The sequence below is a fragment of the Cyprinus carpio genome, chromosome B9, assembly GCF_018340385.1.
Source record: "Cyprinus carpio isolate SPL01 chromosome B9, ASM1834038v1, whole genome shotgun sequence".
Lineage (NCBI taxonomy): Eukaryota > Metazoa > Chordata > Actinopteri > Cypriniformes > Cyprinidae > Cyprinus > Cyprinus carpio.
Window position 1 is genome coordinate 3,645,969 of NC_056605.1, and position 20,253 is coordinate 3,666,221.

A 20,253-nucleotide genomic window follows, 5' to 3' on the forward strand; every position below is an offset into this window, starting at 1 on the left:
CCTATCAGTGCATTACAATAGTCCAGTCTAGAGGTCATGAATGCATGAACTAGCTTTTCTGAAGGTGATGTAACAACGTTTTGTAGCTTGGCAATGTTTCTAAGATGGAAGAATGCTGTTTTTGTAACATGGGAAATATGATTTTCAAAAGACAATTTTCTGTCTAATATACTGTAACACCCAGATTTTTGACTGTAGAGGAAGTAACAGTACATCCATCTAGTTACAAACTATAATCAAAGAGATTCTGTGTACTGCTTGTTGGTCCAGTAAGTAATATCTCTGTCTTATCCAAATTCAATAGGAGAAAATTATTGGTCATCCAATATTTTACATTTTTAACACACTCTGTTAGCTTAGCTCTATAATTTAGTCTTTTAATTTGGTCTTGTTGAGATATATAGTTGAGTATCATCAGTATAACAATGTAAACTAATTCCGTATTTTCTAATAATATTACTAAGGGGTAACATATATATTGAAAATAGCAGAGGACCTAGGACAGATCCTTGTGGCACTCCATACTTTACTGGTGATAATTGAGATGACTCCCCTTTTAAGTAAACAAAGTGGTAGCGATCGGACAGGTATGATCTAAACCATCTTAAAGCCTGTCCTTGAATACCCGTATAGTTCTGTAATTGATCTATGAGTATGTCATGATCTATGGTGTTCAAACGCAGCACTAAGCTCAAGTAAAACTAGCAATGAGATGCAGCTTTGGTCTGACGCAAGAAACAAGTAATTTGTAATTTTAATATGTGCTTAATTTGTACTTATACTGTAAATGGCTAATATTCTAGTAATATGCATGCTAATAAGCAACTAGTAAAGAGACCCTAAAATAAAGTGTCACTGAAATTTCTCGTTCATCCCACAACATACACACACACGTAGCGCTCTCAGGAAATAATTAGCAGAACTCTCTGCCATTTGGTCTATAAGCAGGACAACACTGATAATCAGTTACTAAGTAACTAATAATGAAGGCTGTTCCCGTTTCTGTTCACTGGGTTTTAAGCATGTCCAGAATGCTGTTCATATTTGTCTCATTGAACCTTTCAATTATGGAACACAGTCTTGGCTTGCTTTACATACCTAGCATCTTCCTTTGGTAAGACTTAGGAATGCTAGTAACAGGATTCTTGCCATATATCTGTGTCTCACTCATTTCCTTGGACAGTTGTCTTGACTAATTACTGCTGATCTAATCACTGTGTTTATGCGGCTGTGTGCCTTTGCAACAGAGAAAGACATAATTACCTTTATGTATGTTTTGAATGATTTTACATTTCTTGGAGTGTTTATCTTTGTGTGTATGTGATCTCTGGCAGGTGCGTGGTTTTCCAGAGCCCCAGGTTTGCTGGTTTAGGAATGGGAAGCTACTGATAGCAGGAGATCGTTATTCTATGGAACAAAGTGCTCGTGGAAGCTTTAGTCTGGTGGTCCAGGAAGTCCAGGATGACGATGGAGGACGGTACACCTGTGAAGCCGTCAATGATGCTGGGAGCTGCCAGGTCACAGTGGAAATCATTGTGGAAGGTAAAGCATCACCTAGATGGGACTGAGGTTTATGTTGAGTGGGTGCTCTAGAAAGATCAGGGAAAATGATTAATGTTAGGATTAAAAAATTATCTATGCCGTAGACCAAGTAATAAATAAATAAATACAAATAAGATAATACATTTTCAGAGAATATATGTTGAATTAAGTTTATTTGATGTACCTCATTGGAACATATGTGTGGTAATATGCATATTTCCATAATGCCTACCTACTGGCTGCTTTGGCAAAAGTTTTTTCTCTGTTAGGGCAAACAATAAAAAAAAACAATAAATAAATAAACAAGCAAGCATTTTATATTCCTATACTGATATGAATAATCTCAGTACAGCAAAAACAAATTACATCACACTGCGGCAGAAACCCTGTAAATATTTCAGTGTAGAGTAAACACAACTGCAGTTTACCCTGCAATGCATATACTCATTTCTCATTTTACACTCTTTTTGCTCACAGTAAACATATCCACAGTCAGAGATGCAGCACATCTGTACTGATTTATAGACTAATAAATGCTTAATAAACTTCCTCTGGCATACCTCACAAAAACACAAACATATGGAGCTATTCAAGTATTTTACAACAAGCAGCAGATAATAGCAGCCCTGCTCAAGCCATGTTTACGAAGGAAGGAGAAACAGAGAAAGAAGAGCGGGGAATATCTGCTTTTTATGTTTCCAATGGATTCTGTGTGTTTATGGATAAGTGTTTACTTTATATTTAGAGTATAATGAATATCCTTTTCCATCCCACACAGGAAATGCAGGGAAAAAATACAGTCTTCCTTCCTCCAACAGAGCAGGGTGAGATACATACTGCCTGAAAAAAAGGAAATTGCATGCATGAATATGACATACACAACATACCATATCCTTTTGGTAATGAGTATACCCTGTTTAACATTGATTGATTGATTGATTGATTGATTGATTGATTGATTGATTGATTGATTGATCGTTATATTGTTTGATTGATTGATTGATTGATTGATTGATTGATTGATTGATTGATTGATTGATTGATTGATCGATTGGTTGGTTGATTGATAGTACTGTCATTTTTTCATTGCTATTATGATTTGATGATTTGCAATGATTCATGAGATGACTACTACCTTCGCAAAATATGTTTTTTTTTTTTTTTTTTTTTGTTTCGAAGAACAAGAAACAGCATATTAATGTAATAAATTTGTATTCCTGGGTTTAGTCTTCTGAATCTGTAGTGTTACTCATGTTTTCTCTCTTCTGTCGGCAGTGGATCTCTGGGTGTTCCTGCGGTAGAGAACAGACCCAGTATCTGGGGTGAAAGCCCCCCAAAGTTTGTGACCAAACCTTCTCGCCTGTATCTCAAAGTGGGACAGAGCGGCAAATTCTCAGCCAAGATCACAGGACGACCCCAGCCACTGGTGCAGTGGTATAAGGTAAAGAGCATCTGAAGTCACAGGTTTGGTCATAGTATATTTCTCCACTGCGTTTCCTTTTTCAGGGAGAAGAGAAGATCCAGCAGTCAGATCACTTTAACATGTTTGAGAGGTCAGGAATGCATTTCCTGGAGATACGCCAGATGTGCTCAGAGGACGCTGGTGTCTACACTTGTCTGGTGGCCAACAGTGCTGGGAAAGCCTCTGCAGCCGCTGAACTCATAGCTCAAGGTAACACAGAAGGATATAGACTGACAGAGAAACAGATAAGGCTGAGCGCCAATTTCTCCAGGGGCTTTGAATAAAAACTTTTTTTGTTCTCTTTTGCAAAGTGTTTTGTAAATGAAGAATTAATTCTCAATATTTCAGCTCACAGTTTATTGTAACTTTGTTTCTCATATTTTGAAAAGAGTTGTTTGCATATTACATCTCAAAATTGCATCCAGAGAGGGCCGCCAATAAGGCTGGTGCCTCGGGTCCTTGTTGGACCATAATCCATCTTTGGTAACAGAACAGATGTCAGAGCAATAACTACAGTATGTGTATGTCTCAATGTTATCTAGTTCAGTGAAATAGCTCACATTTAAGATTCTGAAGTTTTCATAGTATATTCTGTTGTTCTTTTGCAGATGGAGAAGCTGAAACAGTCACGTAAGTGAAGAGCTTTTATTCAGTCCTTTTATTTACAGCTTGCCGTTAGAAAGTGACAACAAAATACCAAATTTAAAAGACAAGACAGAATTTACACATAGTACTGTATTTTTTTTTCATTTAAAGTCTAAAGAAATTAACTGTACTTCTGATTAATATTTTAAAAATCTTCTATGTCTATTAGCGCTGTCAAACGATTAATCGTGATTAATCCCATCCAAAATAAAAGTTTTTGTTTACATAATATATGAGTGTGTACTGTGTATATTTATTATGTATATATATAACATCTCAAATATAAATTTTTTTAAGAAAAATATGTTATATTTATATATTAAATATATGAACATAAATATATACATGCAAATATTTTCAAAATATATACTGTATGTGTGTGTATTTATATATACATAATAAATATACACAGTACAAACACATATATTATGTAAACAACAACTTTTATTTTGGATGTGATTAATTGTGATTAATTGTTAGACAGCACTAATGTCTACATGTTGAATCATATAACTGGCATCAACTTGGTGGGCAAATTTCAAGGTTCTTAATTATCATTAAAATTCTTTCTGTATGCAGAATACTGTATATTTTTTTCTTGAAAGTTTTTTTTTTTCATCTATGTACAGTAGTTTCTTGAGTAAAGACCCAAATTATATGGAAAATATGAGGTGTTCCCTTAGTAATTATAGTACTGTATTGTACTCGTTACAGTACTGTATTTATATATTTATTAACTTGTGTATTTACTTGTTTTATTTATTTATTTATTTATTTATTCTTTAAACATTTCCACAGACCCCAAGCACTCCCTTGTGGTCCTCTGATGGTCCCCAGACCCCAGTTTGAAAAGTCCCCTAGCTCTAGTGCATCTTTACTGTCAGCAGTGATTGTTCACTTGACTGTTCATGATCTTTCTTTCCATAGTATGCCCAGGCCATCTCAAGATCTCTCTTCACAGTCTGTGGTCAAGCACAGCACCAACGGTCTGGACACTGAACAGAAAGCTTCTAGCACATCCGTCCAAGCTGCAACCGCAGAGACACGCGCACCGCTGTCCACTTCTACTGTAGCCAGTGTTCATTCTGTGACCAGAACAGAGGCACCAAAAATAACACCATCACCGTCCTCACAACCTATCAGCACAGATGAAAGATCAGCAGCTGGTCAAAAGACATCAAAGTCTGTGAATGAAAGAAGTCGAAACGTTGTGAAGAAAGAGTCGCATGGCATCAGAAGAGCTTGGGATTCGTTCAGAGCTCCAGAAGAGGTTCCTGAAGCATCACAACGGGAGTCCAGCAGAGACTCAACCAAAGAGAGCAAAACAGACTTTCTAGAAACTCCACCCAGTTTTGAATCCCAGCCTGAGAGCCAAGAGGTTGTGCAGGGTGATAAGGTCACATTCAGATGCCAAGGTGAGTTAGTGAACTGAAATGACTGGAATCAGCTATAGAGTTGCAGGTTATTTAGTTCTGGTCTTGATGCTGATTGGTCAGTATACAGCTAAAAACCACTCTAAAATCAGCTTAAATCAGTGCACAGCAGCAGCTGTCAGTTCATATGTCTGCTCTATAACCTCTGGCCAGAGGATGAGACTTAATGAATTCCTTTGTGTAACTGTATTAAATATGCATTGCAATTACTTTTAAGTACATTTTAAAATTCTGTTTTAACATAAATTAAAAGAATTATGCTTATTTTGATGGGTTGACTAAATATATTAAATCACAAAGTAGTTGATTTTAATTTTATCTTTAGTGTGTTGTTCCAATTTAATTTATTTTAAATGTAATTAATTGCAACTCCATCATTACAAATGTGTATATATATATATATTTAAATACATGACATAGAAATTTAAATAGAGATAACATTAAAGTATATTTAAACCTTAACCTTAAATGCTAGTACTTTCAGTAGTTCACTTTAACCATATTTCAAAGACAATAGAAGTAATTATAAAATTAAATGCACTGTAAAGTTGGGTCAAAAACACTCGGCTAACTGTGTTTAATATAAATGTAAACAATAATACATTTTTAATTAATTTATTTATATATTTTTTTGCCTTACAGAGATATTTCACCATGATGTGTATACAAATTAAACATTTACATTTAAATTTTGAATGAATTATTTAAGAAGAACTGCAGATGTTGTGTTAAGTTGTGTTACTTTGTATGACGGATTTAAGTAAATGTTGTGCTGCTGTGCTCTCTCAGTGTCTGGGTCTCCAGTGCCGACAGTGAGCTGGGTGAAGGATGGAGCTCCTCTCAGACAGAGATCAGGCGTCAGCACGCGACAGGAGGGCAGTCTGCACGTCCTGTGTCTGGAGAGCGCTCACATAACTGACACGGGACAGTACGGCTGCACTGCTGCCAACACAAGAGGAAAGACTGAGGCCCACTGGAGCCTGACTGTCAAACGTAAGAACTTTATACATTTATGTTTATGGATTGCCATTTAAGTAAAACAATAAAAACGACAATTGATTGTATGCAGTGACGTCTCTGTCCTGTAGTGTGTCATGTTATTAGATTTTTCAAATTCTTCTGTTATTTTTCTACATACATTTTTTACGCTTATATTTGTTCAGAGGATATACTAAATAGTTTAGTTAATTTAAAAATGGTTTATTTTATTTTATTTTATTTTTGCAAAGCAGTTGAGAAGCTCATTGTTTTTGAGGAGCTTGCAATACAGTTTTTAGAGATATTTTTAATGAATATAATGCTAAAAAAGTACTGCATTTATTTGAAACAGAACTTTTGTTAGAAACCTTTTCCATGCCTTCACTGATTATTTTGATCAGTTTAATGCATATATATACATATATATTTGTTTTTTTTTGTAAAAAATAAATAAATAATAATAATAATAATAATAATAATAATAATAATAATAATAATAATAATAATAATTTATGGACACTATTTTTCAACAAGAATTTAATAATGATAATAATAATAATTATTATTATTATTATTACAGAAAAGTTTTTAGTAGTAGTAGTAGTAGTAGTAATAGTAATAGTAGTAGTAGTATTAGGGTTATTATTAGTATTATTAGTGTGACAGTGCCACCTATTGGTTGGTTTCAGATGCTCAGTTGTGTTTGTGTGTTGTAGGTGTGAGGGTGGAGGCGAAGCCCCCCGTGTTCACCTCTCCTCTGAAGGATTGTTCAGTGTTAGAGGGGCAGGACTTCATGCTGCAATGCTCAGTGGAGGGCAAACCACTGCCTGAGCTCACCTGGCTACACAACGGTAAGAGCATACACTGTTTGAGAGACCACTCATCCTGTAATTCTTCAGTTTAGCACCCAGCAGAACTCTAAATTGTTCAGTAATATCAGTCAGATTAGTTTTAGTCGCATCAGAGGCCTCACTGTCTGTTCACTGACGCTGTGTTCATTCACTGCATTAATCTATCTTATTCTTTAAGCCTGGCATTGTGTACTAGTCTATCAATAATGTTGGCTCTTACAACAAATTGATTTGTGATGTTTTGGATTTACAATTTACTTAAAAACCAAACTAATAAATGAATTTGTGTGCATATATTCGACCCTAAATATATACTAAAACTGTTTCGTTACCTGAAATACAATTATTGTTAAATAATTAAAACAAAATTTCAAAAATCTTAAACATATAAACTTAAACTAGTTGCCAAGGAAACATTTCTTGTTTTCATTTAGTTTAACTTTATGTATTAAAATACGTAAAACTGAAATAAAATTCATAAAATATACAGACATATAAGAACACAGAAGCTAACACAAATGAAAAGAAAAAAGAAATTTAGTAAAACTACAATTAAAATGAAAAACAAATGTAATAAATGAAATGATAGTAGTATCTTGATTATACAAGAAAAAACTGCATAAAACAAACAAGCTGTCACGGCTATTTTATTTTATTGGTCATCTTGTGTAGGATTGTTTTTAGCCTAAATAACTTGCAGTGTGGACCAGACTTAATGTCAGTTGTGTAAGGCAAGGCAAGTTTATTTTTATAGAACATTTCATACACAATGGTAATTCAAAGTGTTTTACATAAAAGGAAGTAAAATAATCATAAAAAGTCATTACAACAATACAACAAGGAATTTAAAAACTTTTAAAATGATTTAAACATGAATTTAAAATGAATTTAAAACAGTTAAAAAATAGAAAATTATTATATATAAAATACTGTGCAATCAGTTGGGACGTAGCACAGTGCTTGTTCAATAAATGCACAGCTAAACAGATGAGTTTTGAGTCTGGATTTAAATGTTGCTAATGTTTTAGCACATCTGATCTCTTCTGGAAGCTGATTCCAACTGCGGGCAGCATAATAACTAAAAGCGTACTCCCCTTGTTTTAAATGAACCCTTGATATTTCTAACTGACTCGATCCTAATGATCTGAGTGGTCTGTTAGGTTTATATTCAGTGAACATATCTGCTATGTATTTCGGTCCTAGGTCATTGAGTGATTTATAAGTGAGTAAACGTACTTTAAAATCAATCCTAAATGTAACTGGAAGCCAGTGTAATGACCTGAGGACTGGTGTGATATGCTCAGATTTTCTGGATCTAGTCAGAATCCTGGCAGCAGCATTCTGGATGAGCTGCAGCTGTCTAATGGTCTTCTTGTGAAGGCCGGTGAGAAGACCATTACAATAGTCCACCCTGCTGATGATAAAGGCATGAACAAGTTTCTCCAAGTCTTGACTGGAAACAAAACATCGAATTCTTGCAATGATTTTGAGATGATAGTATGCTGATTTAGTTACTGCTTTGACATGACTACTGAAACTAAGGTCTGTCTCCAGAATCACACCAAGATTCCTGACTTGATTTTTAGTTGTTTGACCCCTAGAGTAAAGGTATGTGTTCACCTTGAGAATTTCATCTTTTTTCCAAATGCAATGACTTCAGTTTTCTCCTTGTTTAACTGAAGAAAGTTCTGATACATCCAACTGTTAATTTCATCAGTGCATTGGCAGAGGGAGTCAATGGGGCTGTAGTCATTTGGAGATAAGGCTAGGTTAATCTAGGAATCATCAGCATAGCTGTGATAAGCAATTTGGTTCTTTCTCATTATTTGACTTAGTGGGAGCATATACAGGCTAAACAAGAGCGGTGCAAGAATTGAGCCTTGTGGGACTCTGGATGTCATGGACGTCCACTTAGACTTATGCTCTCCTATACTCACGTAATAACCTCTCCGTTCTAAGTATGACTTGAACCAAGTGATTACATCCCAGAAAGCCTGTTCCAGTTTTCCAGTCTCTCTAGAAGTATGTTATGATCGACAGTGTCAAACGCAGCACTGAGATCTAGTAGTACTAGCACTGATATTTTGCCAGAATCAGAATTAAAGCGAATATCATTTATTATCTTGATGAGCTCTGTCTCTGTGCTGTGATACGGTCGGAAACCTGATTGAAAATTGTCCAGGTATCCAGTTGAGTTTAAGTATTTGTTCAGCTGATTAAAGACTACCTTTTCAATAATCTTGCCTATAAAAGGAAGATTTGATATTGGTCTGTAGTTGCTCAATATGGTGTTATCAGGACTGCTCTTTTTCAGAAGGGGCTTAAACACTGCAGTTTCCAGGGAGTTTGGAAAAGTTCACTACATTCACTACTTCTAAGAAATCTGCTTCTAAACAGTTAAACACCCTTTTGAAAAAAGATGTGGGAAGTGTGTCAAGATAGCAGGTTGATGATTTAAGGTGCTGTACTATTTCTTCCAAAATTTGGCTATCAATAGCTTCAAAAACAGATATAGTAACTTATTTTTGAAATTGTGGTCGAATCTGTCTGACCCATACCTTGGGGATGTACTAATCGCCTTATGATGTTTTATTAACAAGGTTCGGGAGGAGCACGTCAGATACTTAGCCTAATTAGCACAGGTGGAGCTCACTTAAGATAATCAACACTAGGGTATAAATACAGCTGACTTACCCCTATCCATTGACGGTTTATCAGCATCCCCCCTCCACCCCATATCCTCCACTTAGAGTTCATTTTACACTTATGTAGGGGGGGGGTACTCTAGGTTCGGGCCATTCCCAAGCTCGGAGCCCTTCCCCGGACAGCACGCCAAATATGCATTATATACTTCAGCTAATTATATGTAAGTGTGAACTCGTGAACCTGATATTATTGATCTTCTCAGAAAAGAAGGAAGCAAATTCATTGCATATTCTGTCTGAGAGCATTTCACTGGCAATCTGACTTGGGGGGTTTGTCAGTCTCTCAACAGTAGCAAAAAGAGTGAGAGTGAAGAAAGTTTGTCTAGCTGTGGCTAGTTCCACAATGAAAGCATGAAGGCTGTCTTTATAGATGATATAGTGAATTTTAAGTTTCGTCTTCCGCCACATCCGCTCAGCTTTTCTGCATTGTCTTTTCATACTCTGTACTGCTGTTAATTTTCTCCACGATGATTTCTGTCTGCCAGTCTTCTTGCTGACTTTCCCAGGAGCAATGTCATCAATAACATTCTTAACTTTTGAGTTAAAGAAATCAAGGAGAAGTTTAACAGAGTCTGCAGAAATGCTTGGTGTTAGAGATTTAGCCTTCATAAATAGCACACTAGTGTTTTCGTTAATGCATCTCTTTCTGACAGAGACAGATCTAGATTCAGTGGGAGCAGATATCAGTATGTCAAAGAAAATAAGAAGTGATAAGATAGTGCTACGTACTTAATAGCAATGGATGAAATGTTTAGACCTCTACTGATGATTAAATCTAGAGTGTGTCCTCGATTGTGTGTGGGTCCATGCACATGCTGAATCAGGTCAAAAGTGTTTAAGACAGTTATAATTTAATTTGTGGTTTTGATTTCTGCATTATCTATGTGAATATTAAAATCCCCTGCAATAGCAAAGCAGTCAAACTCTGAAGAAATCATTTATAACAGTTCTGTGAACTCTTCAATAAATGCTGGAGAGTATTTTGGAGGCCTGTAAATAGTGATAAACAGAATGCGTGGACCACCTTTGAACACAATACCTACATATTTAAAAGACAAGTACTGACCAAATGACACTTGCTTGCATTGATATACATCTTTAAATAGAGCAGCTACACCTCCACCTCTCCTAACAGTCCTGCAGACACTTCTAAAAGTAAAGTTAAGAGGAGCTGTATCATTGAGGACTGTTGCACTGCAGCTGTCTTCTAGCCATGTTTTATTTAGAAACATAAAATCCAGGTTGTTTGAGGTTATGAAGTCACTGATCAGAAATTATTTATTTTTTAGTGAGCGGGTGTTTAAAAATACTAACTTGATGGCACTGCTTTGTGTCTTTACAGCATTCTTAGTTTGATGCATAACAGGCCGCAGAATAGATGCATCAGCCATACGGCTTGAAAAGGCCTTAGTATTTCTATCATGTGATAAAACAGAAATAGAGAAATATATTTGTGAATGTTGCTGCTATCATAGCGGGGACCCGACACATATCACTGAGAGCTGTTATCAGTTGTTTTTGGTTCACCTACAGCAGATGGAGGAGGGTTTGGACCCTGATGTTGTGGCAGTGGCTGGAGAGCTCTCACAGGAAGAGGAGGACGAGCTGGGCCCATAGGCTTGTGGGGCCCGCCATTTTTTAGTTGATATTTGGGGGCTTGCAGCGAAAGAGTGGGAGAGTTTGGTCCCAGCATACACCAGTTCCTCCATTTTCTGTGAGAAGCTTAGAAGTGGAGATGCTGGAGAGAGGGATAATGTGTCTGGTGAGTGAGGCTGTGGCTCTGGTATTTCCGGTGGCTGCGATATGTTGTCCTGGCTTCCCTGGCTGTTTTCTAGAAAGTTGTCCTTGGGTGATGAGTCTTAGAGCGGGTGTAGTATGTCACAGTCTGTCTGTGATGAGCTCTGTGGACGATATAGTGTCCATGATCAGTGTTTGTTGTGGCTGCGTGGTATTTTCAGTGTCCTTGTGGGATGTGTGATGACTCAGAAGCTGACATGATGTCCTGCTGTCACTCATGCTTTGTCCAGGTGTGTGTTTCATTCAGGTTGAATAGTTTGGCACACACTACTGAAGGATGACAGAGGGAGAAATAAATATTGTCCTTTACCACTCTTGCACCAAGTTTGTTTGGGTTGAGGCCATCCAGTTTAAAATGTTGTCTATGGCCTCAGAAAAGATTGCAGTTGTCAATGAAGTTGACTCATTTTATACTGCAGGGTCTTTGTGTCAAGTCAAGTCAAGTTCATTTATTCGTCTCCCTTGGGAGAAATTTGGTTTAGAGACAGGGTACTGCTGCATAGGCAGACATAAAACATATAGACAACATAAAACATAAAACATCCAACAAAGGAGAGGGTACATAACTGGCAACCAGATGGGGACCAAAGTGCAAGAGGATCAAGCTTCAATACTTGAAGTACATTGCAGTTACAATTGCACATTTAAAGTGCAATGCACAGTAAAGTGCTGGTGCATGTTAAAGTGCGGTGCACAATACAGTACTAATACACATTCAAACACACACTACAAATGCTATACATGTTAAAAATTCTGGTACGAATTTAAAAAGATGCTGGTACATGTTACAGTTCTGATAAAAACCTCCCTACATTTGCTCATTAATGAGCTTAACTGACACTGGGACAAAAGAATGTTTGAACCGGTTGTATTTACATAAAGAGACCCTGTATCTTCTCCCTGAGGGCATCTGCGAGTATTCGCTGCACAAAACATGGGAACTGTCATTTAGAATGTTTTTTGCCTGAGTAAGGACAGCCTCGTTGAACAGTTCCTGAGGGTTAAGGGGGGGGGGGGTGACCCATAATCCTGCCCGCTACTCTGACCAGGTTGAGAATCTGTGATTTAAGTTTGACACTCAAATTACCAAACCAACTGGTGATACCATACCGTAAAATAGACTCTATTGCTGCCCTATAGAAAATTAGCATTATGTTTTTACTGACACCAAACAACCGCAGTCTCCGTAAAAAGTGCTGATGGATCCTGGCGCACACAGTGGCTACTTGTGTCTGCCAGCTCAGGTCACTATCAATGTGAATGCCTAGGTACTTGCATGAATTTTGTTGAGTAATGTTATTGCCATGTATCGTCACAGGGCTTCGGTCACCAATTGATTTGGGATCAAAGAGCATTTCTACAGTCTTGCAGGTGTTAATCTGTAATTTATGATTGTCGCACCAGTCCACAAACCTGTCCACAGCATCTCTGTGAATGGATGAGTCAGAGTTCTCAGTGAGCAGACTAAGAACAGCTGTATCATCCGAAAACTTCACCACATATTGATTAGGCTCAAAACTAACACAGTCATTTGTATACAGAATAAACAAAAATGGTGAACTGACACATCCCTGAGGGGCACCAGTACTACATATTTCTGTATTTGATAAGGAGGAATTAAACTTCACCTGCTGTGGCCTCTTAGTAAGAAATGAGTGGTACCACCTGATTAAAAATGGATTTACATTCAAAAGGGCTAATTTTCTTAGGAGAATATGTGGCTGAATTGTGTTAAAAGCAGAGCTAAAATCAATAAGGAGCAGTCTAGCATATGCACCTGGAAATTCAAGGTGCTTCAATGTAAGGTGCATTTATAGTTGATATGGCATCACTTGTACTTCGTTTCTTTGTATATATGCAAACTGATATTTGTCTAATACTGGCTCCACCTCTGAGCGAAGTACATTTAACATAAGTCGTTCCAAGCCCTTGAAGACATTGGAAGTTAATGCAACAGGCCTATAATCGTTGTCCTCCTGAGGACATGCCTTTTTTGGAACTGGAATTATAGTGGACTTTTTCCAGATCTCAGGTACAACATGTTTTATCATATAGAAAGTTGGAACAGCTGGTGCCATACCGGAGACAATTCCTCTGCAAATGTCTTTAAAAGAAAAGTGGACATATTATCTGGCCCCGTCGCTTTTTTTAGGTGCATTGATTTAAAAAACCTTGGTTACCGCATGTGGATCTATAAAAATCCTGTCCTTCACAGTACAATTTACCTTATCTAAAACATCACAGCAGTCCCTATTGTTGTCAGATTCAAAACGCATATAAAATTGGTTCAGTGCATTTGCTTTTAAACTCTCATCCTGAGCAAACAGGGGCTTCCTTTTTAGCCTCCATGTTTGTCATTCCTCTTAATTGAGTCCCACAGTTTCTTGGAGTTGAACATGGACAAGTTCTGTTCTGCCCGCTCCTTGTGCTGCAGCCTAGCTGCTCTCATATGTTTATTTAGCTCTTTTTGAGCTGTTTTGACTCCATCTGTATCACTAAGTTTAAAGGCAGACTTTTTCCACTTAATACACTCCTTAATATCTTTTGTTATGTAAGGTTTATTGTTCGGATATATCTTAACAGTTTTCTGTGGAATGATGGAGTCAACACAAAAGGAGATGTAGGCAGTTGTGGATTCTGTTGCCCTGTCAATGTCCGCCTCCTTGAAAAAGACGTCCCAGTCTGTCAAGAGAAAACATCCTTTCAGTTCCTCAATCTTATCGTCCGACCACACCTTTACAGTTCGGATTTCTGGTTTGCTGGACTTAAAGACTGACCGATATGTAGGTAGCAGATGAATTGCATTGTGGTCAGAGTTGGCAAGGGGAGGTTTGGCTCTGGCTGTATAAGCATCCCTGACATTACCATAGCACTTGTCAAGAATGTTGTTTTTCCTGGTGTTGCACTTCACATATTGATAAAAACCAGGTAGACTCTTGTTCAGGCTGCTGTGGTTAAAATCCCCTAGTATCAGTATTGGGGCGTCAGGTTTGTTTTGTAGGTGACGATGGACACAGTCAGCAATTTGATTTGCTGCTCTGTTGGCATTCCCACTTGGTGGGACATAGACAGCGCACACAAAAATGTTGCTAAATTCTCTTGGCAGGTAGTGTGGACGTAAAGTAACACACAATAGCTCCAAGTCCGGGTTGCATATAGTGTCTCTTATTGCAAAGTTTGAGCACCAACTGTCTTTGATATAAATACATACTCCTCCTCCCCCTACTTTGCCCGAATTTTGCGTCTCTGTCCAGACGTACATGAGAAAAACCCGTCTACCTGTACGAAATTGTCTGGTACATCTTTACTAAACCAAGTCTCAGTGAAAAATCATTAGGCCTGACTCACGGTATTCATAGCAACCCCTGGCCAGTAAACGCAGTTCATCCAGCTTATTTTTCTCAGGGAGCGGGAGTTACAAAGCAGCATCTGAGGCAGCGGTAACTTACTAGCCCTCCGAGTGCGCTGTCTCACGCCGCCTCTCTTGCCCCTCTTCCTCGCCTTCCCATCGCGGCGATGACCTGCGCCGTGATGCCGATATAGCTCCCTGGGCACATCGTTAAGTAGTCCTGCCGATGGTAGAACTCCGCCGTCTTGCAGTGCCAGCAGCTCGGTTCTGCTGTACGTTAGCTGGTTGATAATCCCATCCGCAAAACACTGGATGAACTGGCCAGACAGGATTAGCCACGCCAATGCTATCCGCTCCATTCCCCTCTGTCTCATGTCGCATATATAAAGTAAACAGTTTAGAGCACGAGTCACTGTCACCGTATGTCTTGCACAATGTGCCCACTGAACACCGACGTAAAACGGGAACATAAACGGAGACATAACGAGTAGTACGAGTAAACAAACATTTTGCAGCAGGAGCCCTCCTCCATGTCGCCAGCAGGGCAGCGCCATGTTGCCATCTATACTAGCTCCGTTGGTGACCATGAATCAGCCCAAGCAACCTTGAAAACATGTTAGTTCCCCTTGCAGTGTTTGCAAGCCTTGTCATAGCCGTATCTAGGGTAGAGTATGCTTTCGCAGCAATACGAGATGGAAAAAAAAAGTGAAAGTGACGTGACATACGTATGGTGACCCATACTCAGAATTCATGCTCTGCATTTAACCCATCCAAAGTGCACACACACAGCAGTGAACACACACACACCCGGAGCAGTGGGCAGCCATTTATGCTGCAGCGCCTGGGGATCAGTTGGGGGTTCGGTGCCTTGCTCAAGGGCACCTCATTCGTGGTATTGCCGACCAGAGACTTGAACCCACAACCTTAGGGTTAGGAGTCAAACTCTCTAACCATTAGGCCACGACTTGTGACAATCTGATGTCTCAAGTGCCTTTGGGTCTCGCTCCCTGTTTGTGGCATTGATTAGTCTGTCGATCAGTTTCGTCTTGTTCCACTACACTTGGTATAAACTGTTGAGATTCACTAGATTCACAGGACTCACCGGCTGTATGCTGAGGGGGTCCATGATGACAGTCTGCTGAGTGTTCTGCCTGTTTTGGAAGTCCAGCAAGTAACTTTGTTTCAAGAGCCGCAATCCTTTGTAGAAGTCTGTGGCAGTTGTGTTTGTGCCAAAAATGTGTTGTTTGAGCACTGTGCTGATCTGCTGAAGTTAAAATTGTAGAAAATCTGAGAAAACTACATAAATAGGGAGCAAAGTGCAGAGCAGTCAGCAAAGCTTCCAGCTTCAAAAGGTAAGGCTAAAAGTCGAACAGATATCAGTGAAGTGAACTTAAATGCATTGTGAGGTTTATTAAATGAGTGGAATAATAAAGACTTAAAAGCACTCTATAACTATGAAGTTAAGCAGTTACTTTTGAACCAGTAGAGGACAGTGGTGTTGTATCTCCCCAGTGCTGTTTTCAAAAACCTTAAAAAGAAAAAGTACTGGACAAAGATGCATTAAGATGACTCTTTTTAGTCTAGATATTTCTGACCTACTACTGTATGCCATGGAGAGATAAATTGCTAGATATCTGTCTCTGCCCATGTCTGAGACAGAAGGGTTTTGAAGGTTTGTGTGTGTGTGTGTGTGTGTGTGTGTGTGTCACTCTGTTCTCTGTCCAGCTAAAATAGGCTTTGCCTATATTTATTCTTTGCCTATAATTACTGTTCATGTGAATTTGTGAATGCAACCACAGTCTTATAGCTGAGTTTTATAGCAACGACTATAGCAATAGTGCTGCTCTAATTCTGTTAAACTGAAATTGTATTGACATTTTAATTTCCACATTTTGGGTTCTTAAAGAGTCTGAACAATGCTGCCAAACCTAAAACATTCAAAACATACAACAATAATCTAAAATGTCACATTATCCCAGCATCTAATAACAATTTAAAACAAACCTAAATATTCCATCCATCCATTCTCCAAACCGCTTGTGCTATATGAGGTTTACAGGGATGTTGGATATACAAAACTTAATTTTGTGGAATACATCTCACTGTTATATCTCAAACACAATGCTTTTTGCAGTCAGAGTGTTGTTCACTGCTTAAAACAGCCCATTCCCAGGTGTCTGTGATATTGATCTCTAGATGTGACTATAGGGTCCCTCACTGTCTATTGGATTTTTTTGGCTCTTTATCAATACCCTTTTTATTATTGTCTTTTATTGTCTACACCACAAGCTACATGTGCACTATATCATTAATGTCTGTACACTCTTTATACAGTATGCGTCTTTGGTTCCATAAAGAACTTTTAACATCTATGGAAACTTTCCATTGCACAAGTGGACAAAAGAAAAGAAAGAGACATAAGCAATAGTAATAATGATGCTTGTCTGAGTAAACAATACTAAAAATGATGTAAATTATAGCATATGCATGCTAAAATCATTGCTATTTACAAAAAGGGCCGTTTCTGCCTTCTTCAGTTATTTGCTATTTGGTTCAACAGTTTTAATTTTATATGAACAGTAGATTCTAAGCTGTCCTGGAACAGACAGACTGTATGACTGTGGTACACTACAGCCTGGATGAATATCTCTTGAGTTTGACTCTGGGTTTCCCTGAGAAACTGTGAGCCGCAGCAGGGGCCTTTGAGCAAATATGAGACCTTACAACCATATAAAGGCAAAACATGCATCACTCACCCTGAAACATTACGCGCAGATGGACTCGGTAAGTCAGACTTCTAAGAGAGAGAGAGAGAGAGAGAGAGAGAGAGAGAGAGAGAGAGAGAGAGAGAGAGAGCAACAATCCCTGAAAAAAAAAAAAAGCAGGGAAGTGGGGAGGGGGTTACAAAAAGAAAGTAAAAAGTCTGAAAAAGAGGAAAAAGTTTTTCCTCATGATTTTGAGAGGAATGCTCTTTGTATCCCGGTGGTCTCAGACATGTTAGCAGCAAAGCCATTTACAAGCAAAAACATTTAACAATGAAAATCATACTGCAAATAGACACAGTATGAGTAGCATAGTTATATGCTGTTCTGTACATTTCATATTTTGACAGATACAATCACTTAGTTATCATACCAGTGCCACCAGAGGGCACTATCACTGGAGATGGAAATTTAGACTGAACTGTGCATTGGTTAAATGCCTGAAATAAGGTCTGTGGTTAACACGAACTCAAGATATTTTTATTCTATAATACTCTTCCTGTGTATTTTTACTCTATTTATTTATATTTTTTTTATGTTTTTTTTTCCTTAAAAAAGTGTCTAAATGGGAATACAGAGGTTTTCTGGGACATTAAACATAATCACACTGAACAATAAAACCCATGCACTCACTAGTCCTCCTGTTGTGTTTATACTCATGCTCATTTAAACTCTCAGAGTTTCACTGCTGCTGATTGAACTTAGGCTTTAATCTTTTGTTAATTACATAGCAATAATAATGTTTTCTGTAATAATCCAAAACAATGGAAAAATCATAGAGAAACAACTCTATGTTCTCTTTATGATCACTCCTAAATAACTTTGTTAGCTGCAATTTTATCTACATAATTTGCACTCTGTCCATCTCAACTTTTGCATCATTTCTTTAGTGTAATCCACATCTCTGTCTCAGTGGGATGTGTTACATTACATATTTCTCAGCACTTGATTTGTTGGTCAATTACTGATGCAGTCTCTTTTTGTTCTGTATTTTCAGATCAGCCCGTTCCATATTCCCACACTGTGTTTGAGAAGAGCACGGCTCTGCTGACGGTTAAGGCAGCTGTTCTGGAGGATGCAGGCGTGTATTCGTGTGTCGCAGTGAATGATCAGGGCAGAGCTGTGTGTACAGCTCATGTGCTGGTTAAAGGTAAGACACACGTCCCCCTCCTCTGTATTATTATTTGGCAGTATATTCAGAATGAAAAAAGTGTTGGATGCTGAAGGCATGTGTGGCATGGATGTCTGAATTTCTTTGCATTAGATGGAAAATTTCAAACCGGAGTGATTTATTTGAAGTAAAGATAGCTCAGACATGCTTTCAAACTAAACATTTCCCAAAAACATTGTTTTAAATGAAAATAAATGCAAACGGTATTGGGACATTTTGTGGTTGAAAAATGTTAGTAAATCATGTTTTTATTTATATAACATTTGAGCCCAGGCTAAGCAGAATGGTCCAAAAAATGCAATCCAGCTTTTGAAAGCAACTGATTATAACATAATAAAAATAACAAAATTTTTATAAACATAGTTTATATCAACAAAATAAACGCAATCTAGAATTTTTTTTTTTTTTTTTTTTTTTTTTAAGTAATTTCCTGGTATTCTGGAACCTCTTCAGAATCCTGATTTATGTTCTTTTTTTAATGGTAGGATAAAGAAGATGGTGTTTTTTGGATTTTAAAAGTTATGATATTATTCTGTCAGATGTTCCAAATACATTTCTTCCCCCCAAACTCAGAAGGCATTTGAGTCATAAAAAGCAAGACTTGTGCGTTTTAACATCTCTCATACACTGCAGGAGGAGTTTTCTATGTGTTCGGGTGATCAGTGAATATCGTGGATGTGTTTTCTGCGAGTTATTTTAAGGTCCTCAGGATTAGAGAAACATCTGCTCTCTTGCAGTCTGTGAGGCTGTCTAATGGTGGAGGTTCCATGTTCAAGTGGGTTAAAAATGTCAAATACCAGTCTTTTCCCACACACATACATTCTGGAGTGGCCGAGTCTCAGAGGACAGCTTGAAGAGAAATTACCCTCTCTCCCTGAAAATCTGGTTTATGACTTTGTCACTAATGCACTTTCAGACAATATGCATTAATGTAAATGTGTGATACTTCATTTAGAAGCAATGAATACATAGGAAGGAGTATTTCAAAACATTGTATAAGGACATGATTTATTTATTCCCTAAATACTGACGCTGCAAACACTGCATTTTTCACTAAACTTAGTGATCACCCTTGAATTGTCATGGTGGTGTTTTCATTGCACCATAGCTGTAAGTAATACCTCTCAATTAACACATAAAAGCATAAAGAATGTCTAGTTTGCCGTCTGTGCTAGATATATGCATCTGTGTAAACATTTTAAAAACATTTTAATGCAAAAATAGATGTTTGATCTTTATCTAGCCCTCTGGTGCTCTTCGGTCACTTTTGAATTTTTAAAAATCATAGCTTCATCGGAATGGTACGAAACTTGGTGACTTGACATTTGGAATGTGAACACACAAAAAATTGAGGGCATGATTCGAGCAGACTAAGTGGTTGTAAAAAAAAAAAAATTGTCACACTTGCGGCCTTCGGTCAAAAATGACCAACCATAGGAAATGAATGGGAAATCGACAGAAATTCAGAGAAAAATTCAGAGTGTGCCATCTACAAATCTGACACTCTAAAACATCAAGAGTGCAAAACCAACACATCTACTCTCACACACAGTTATAC

The 20,253-nt window shown here is 37.8% G+C and overlaps 1 protein-coding gene across 1 annotated transcript in view; it reads left to right on the forward strand.

Moving 5' to 3' along the window:
* The window catches only part of LOC109058109 (myosin light chain kinase, smooth muscle-like), a 75,834-nt gene that overhangs the window by 32,578 nt on the left and 23,003 nt on the right, over positions 1 to 20,253 (forward strand). The window contains exons 3-11 of the mRNA XM_042730584.1: positions 1,335 to 1,542; positions 2,321 to 2,366; positions 2,818 to 2,983; positions 3,049 to 3,214; positions 3,613 to 3,634; positions 4,577 to 5,064; positions 5,872 to 6,075; positions 6,777 to 6,911; positions 18,522 to 18,674. Coding sequence (XP_042586518.1) covers positions 1,335 to 1,542; positions 2,321 to 2,366; positions 2,818 to 2,983; positions 3,049 to 3,214; positions 3,613 to 3,634; positions 4,577 to 5,064; positions 5,872 to 6,075; positions 6,777 to 6,911; positions 18,522 to 18,674 — 1,588 coding nt within the window. The remainder of the gene's footprint in view (positions 1 to 1,334; positions 1,543 to 2,320; positions 2,367 to 2,817; positions 2,984 to 3,048; positions 3,215 to 3,612; positions 3,635 to 4,576; positions 5,065 to 5,871; positions 6,076 to 6,776; positions 6,912 to 18,521; positions 18,675 to 20,253) is intronic.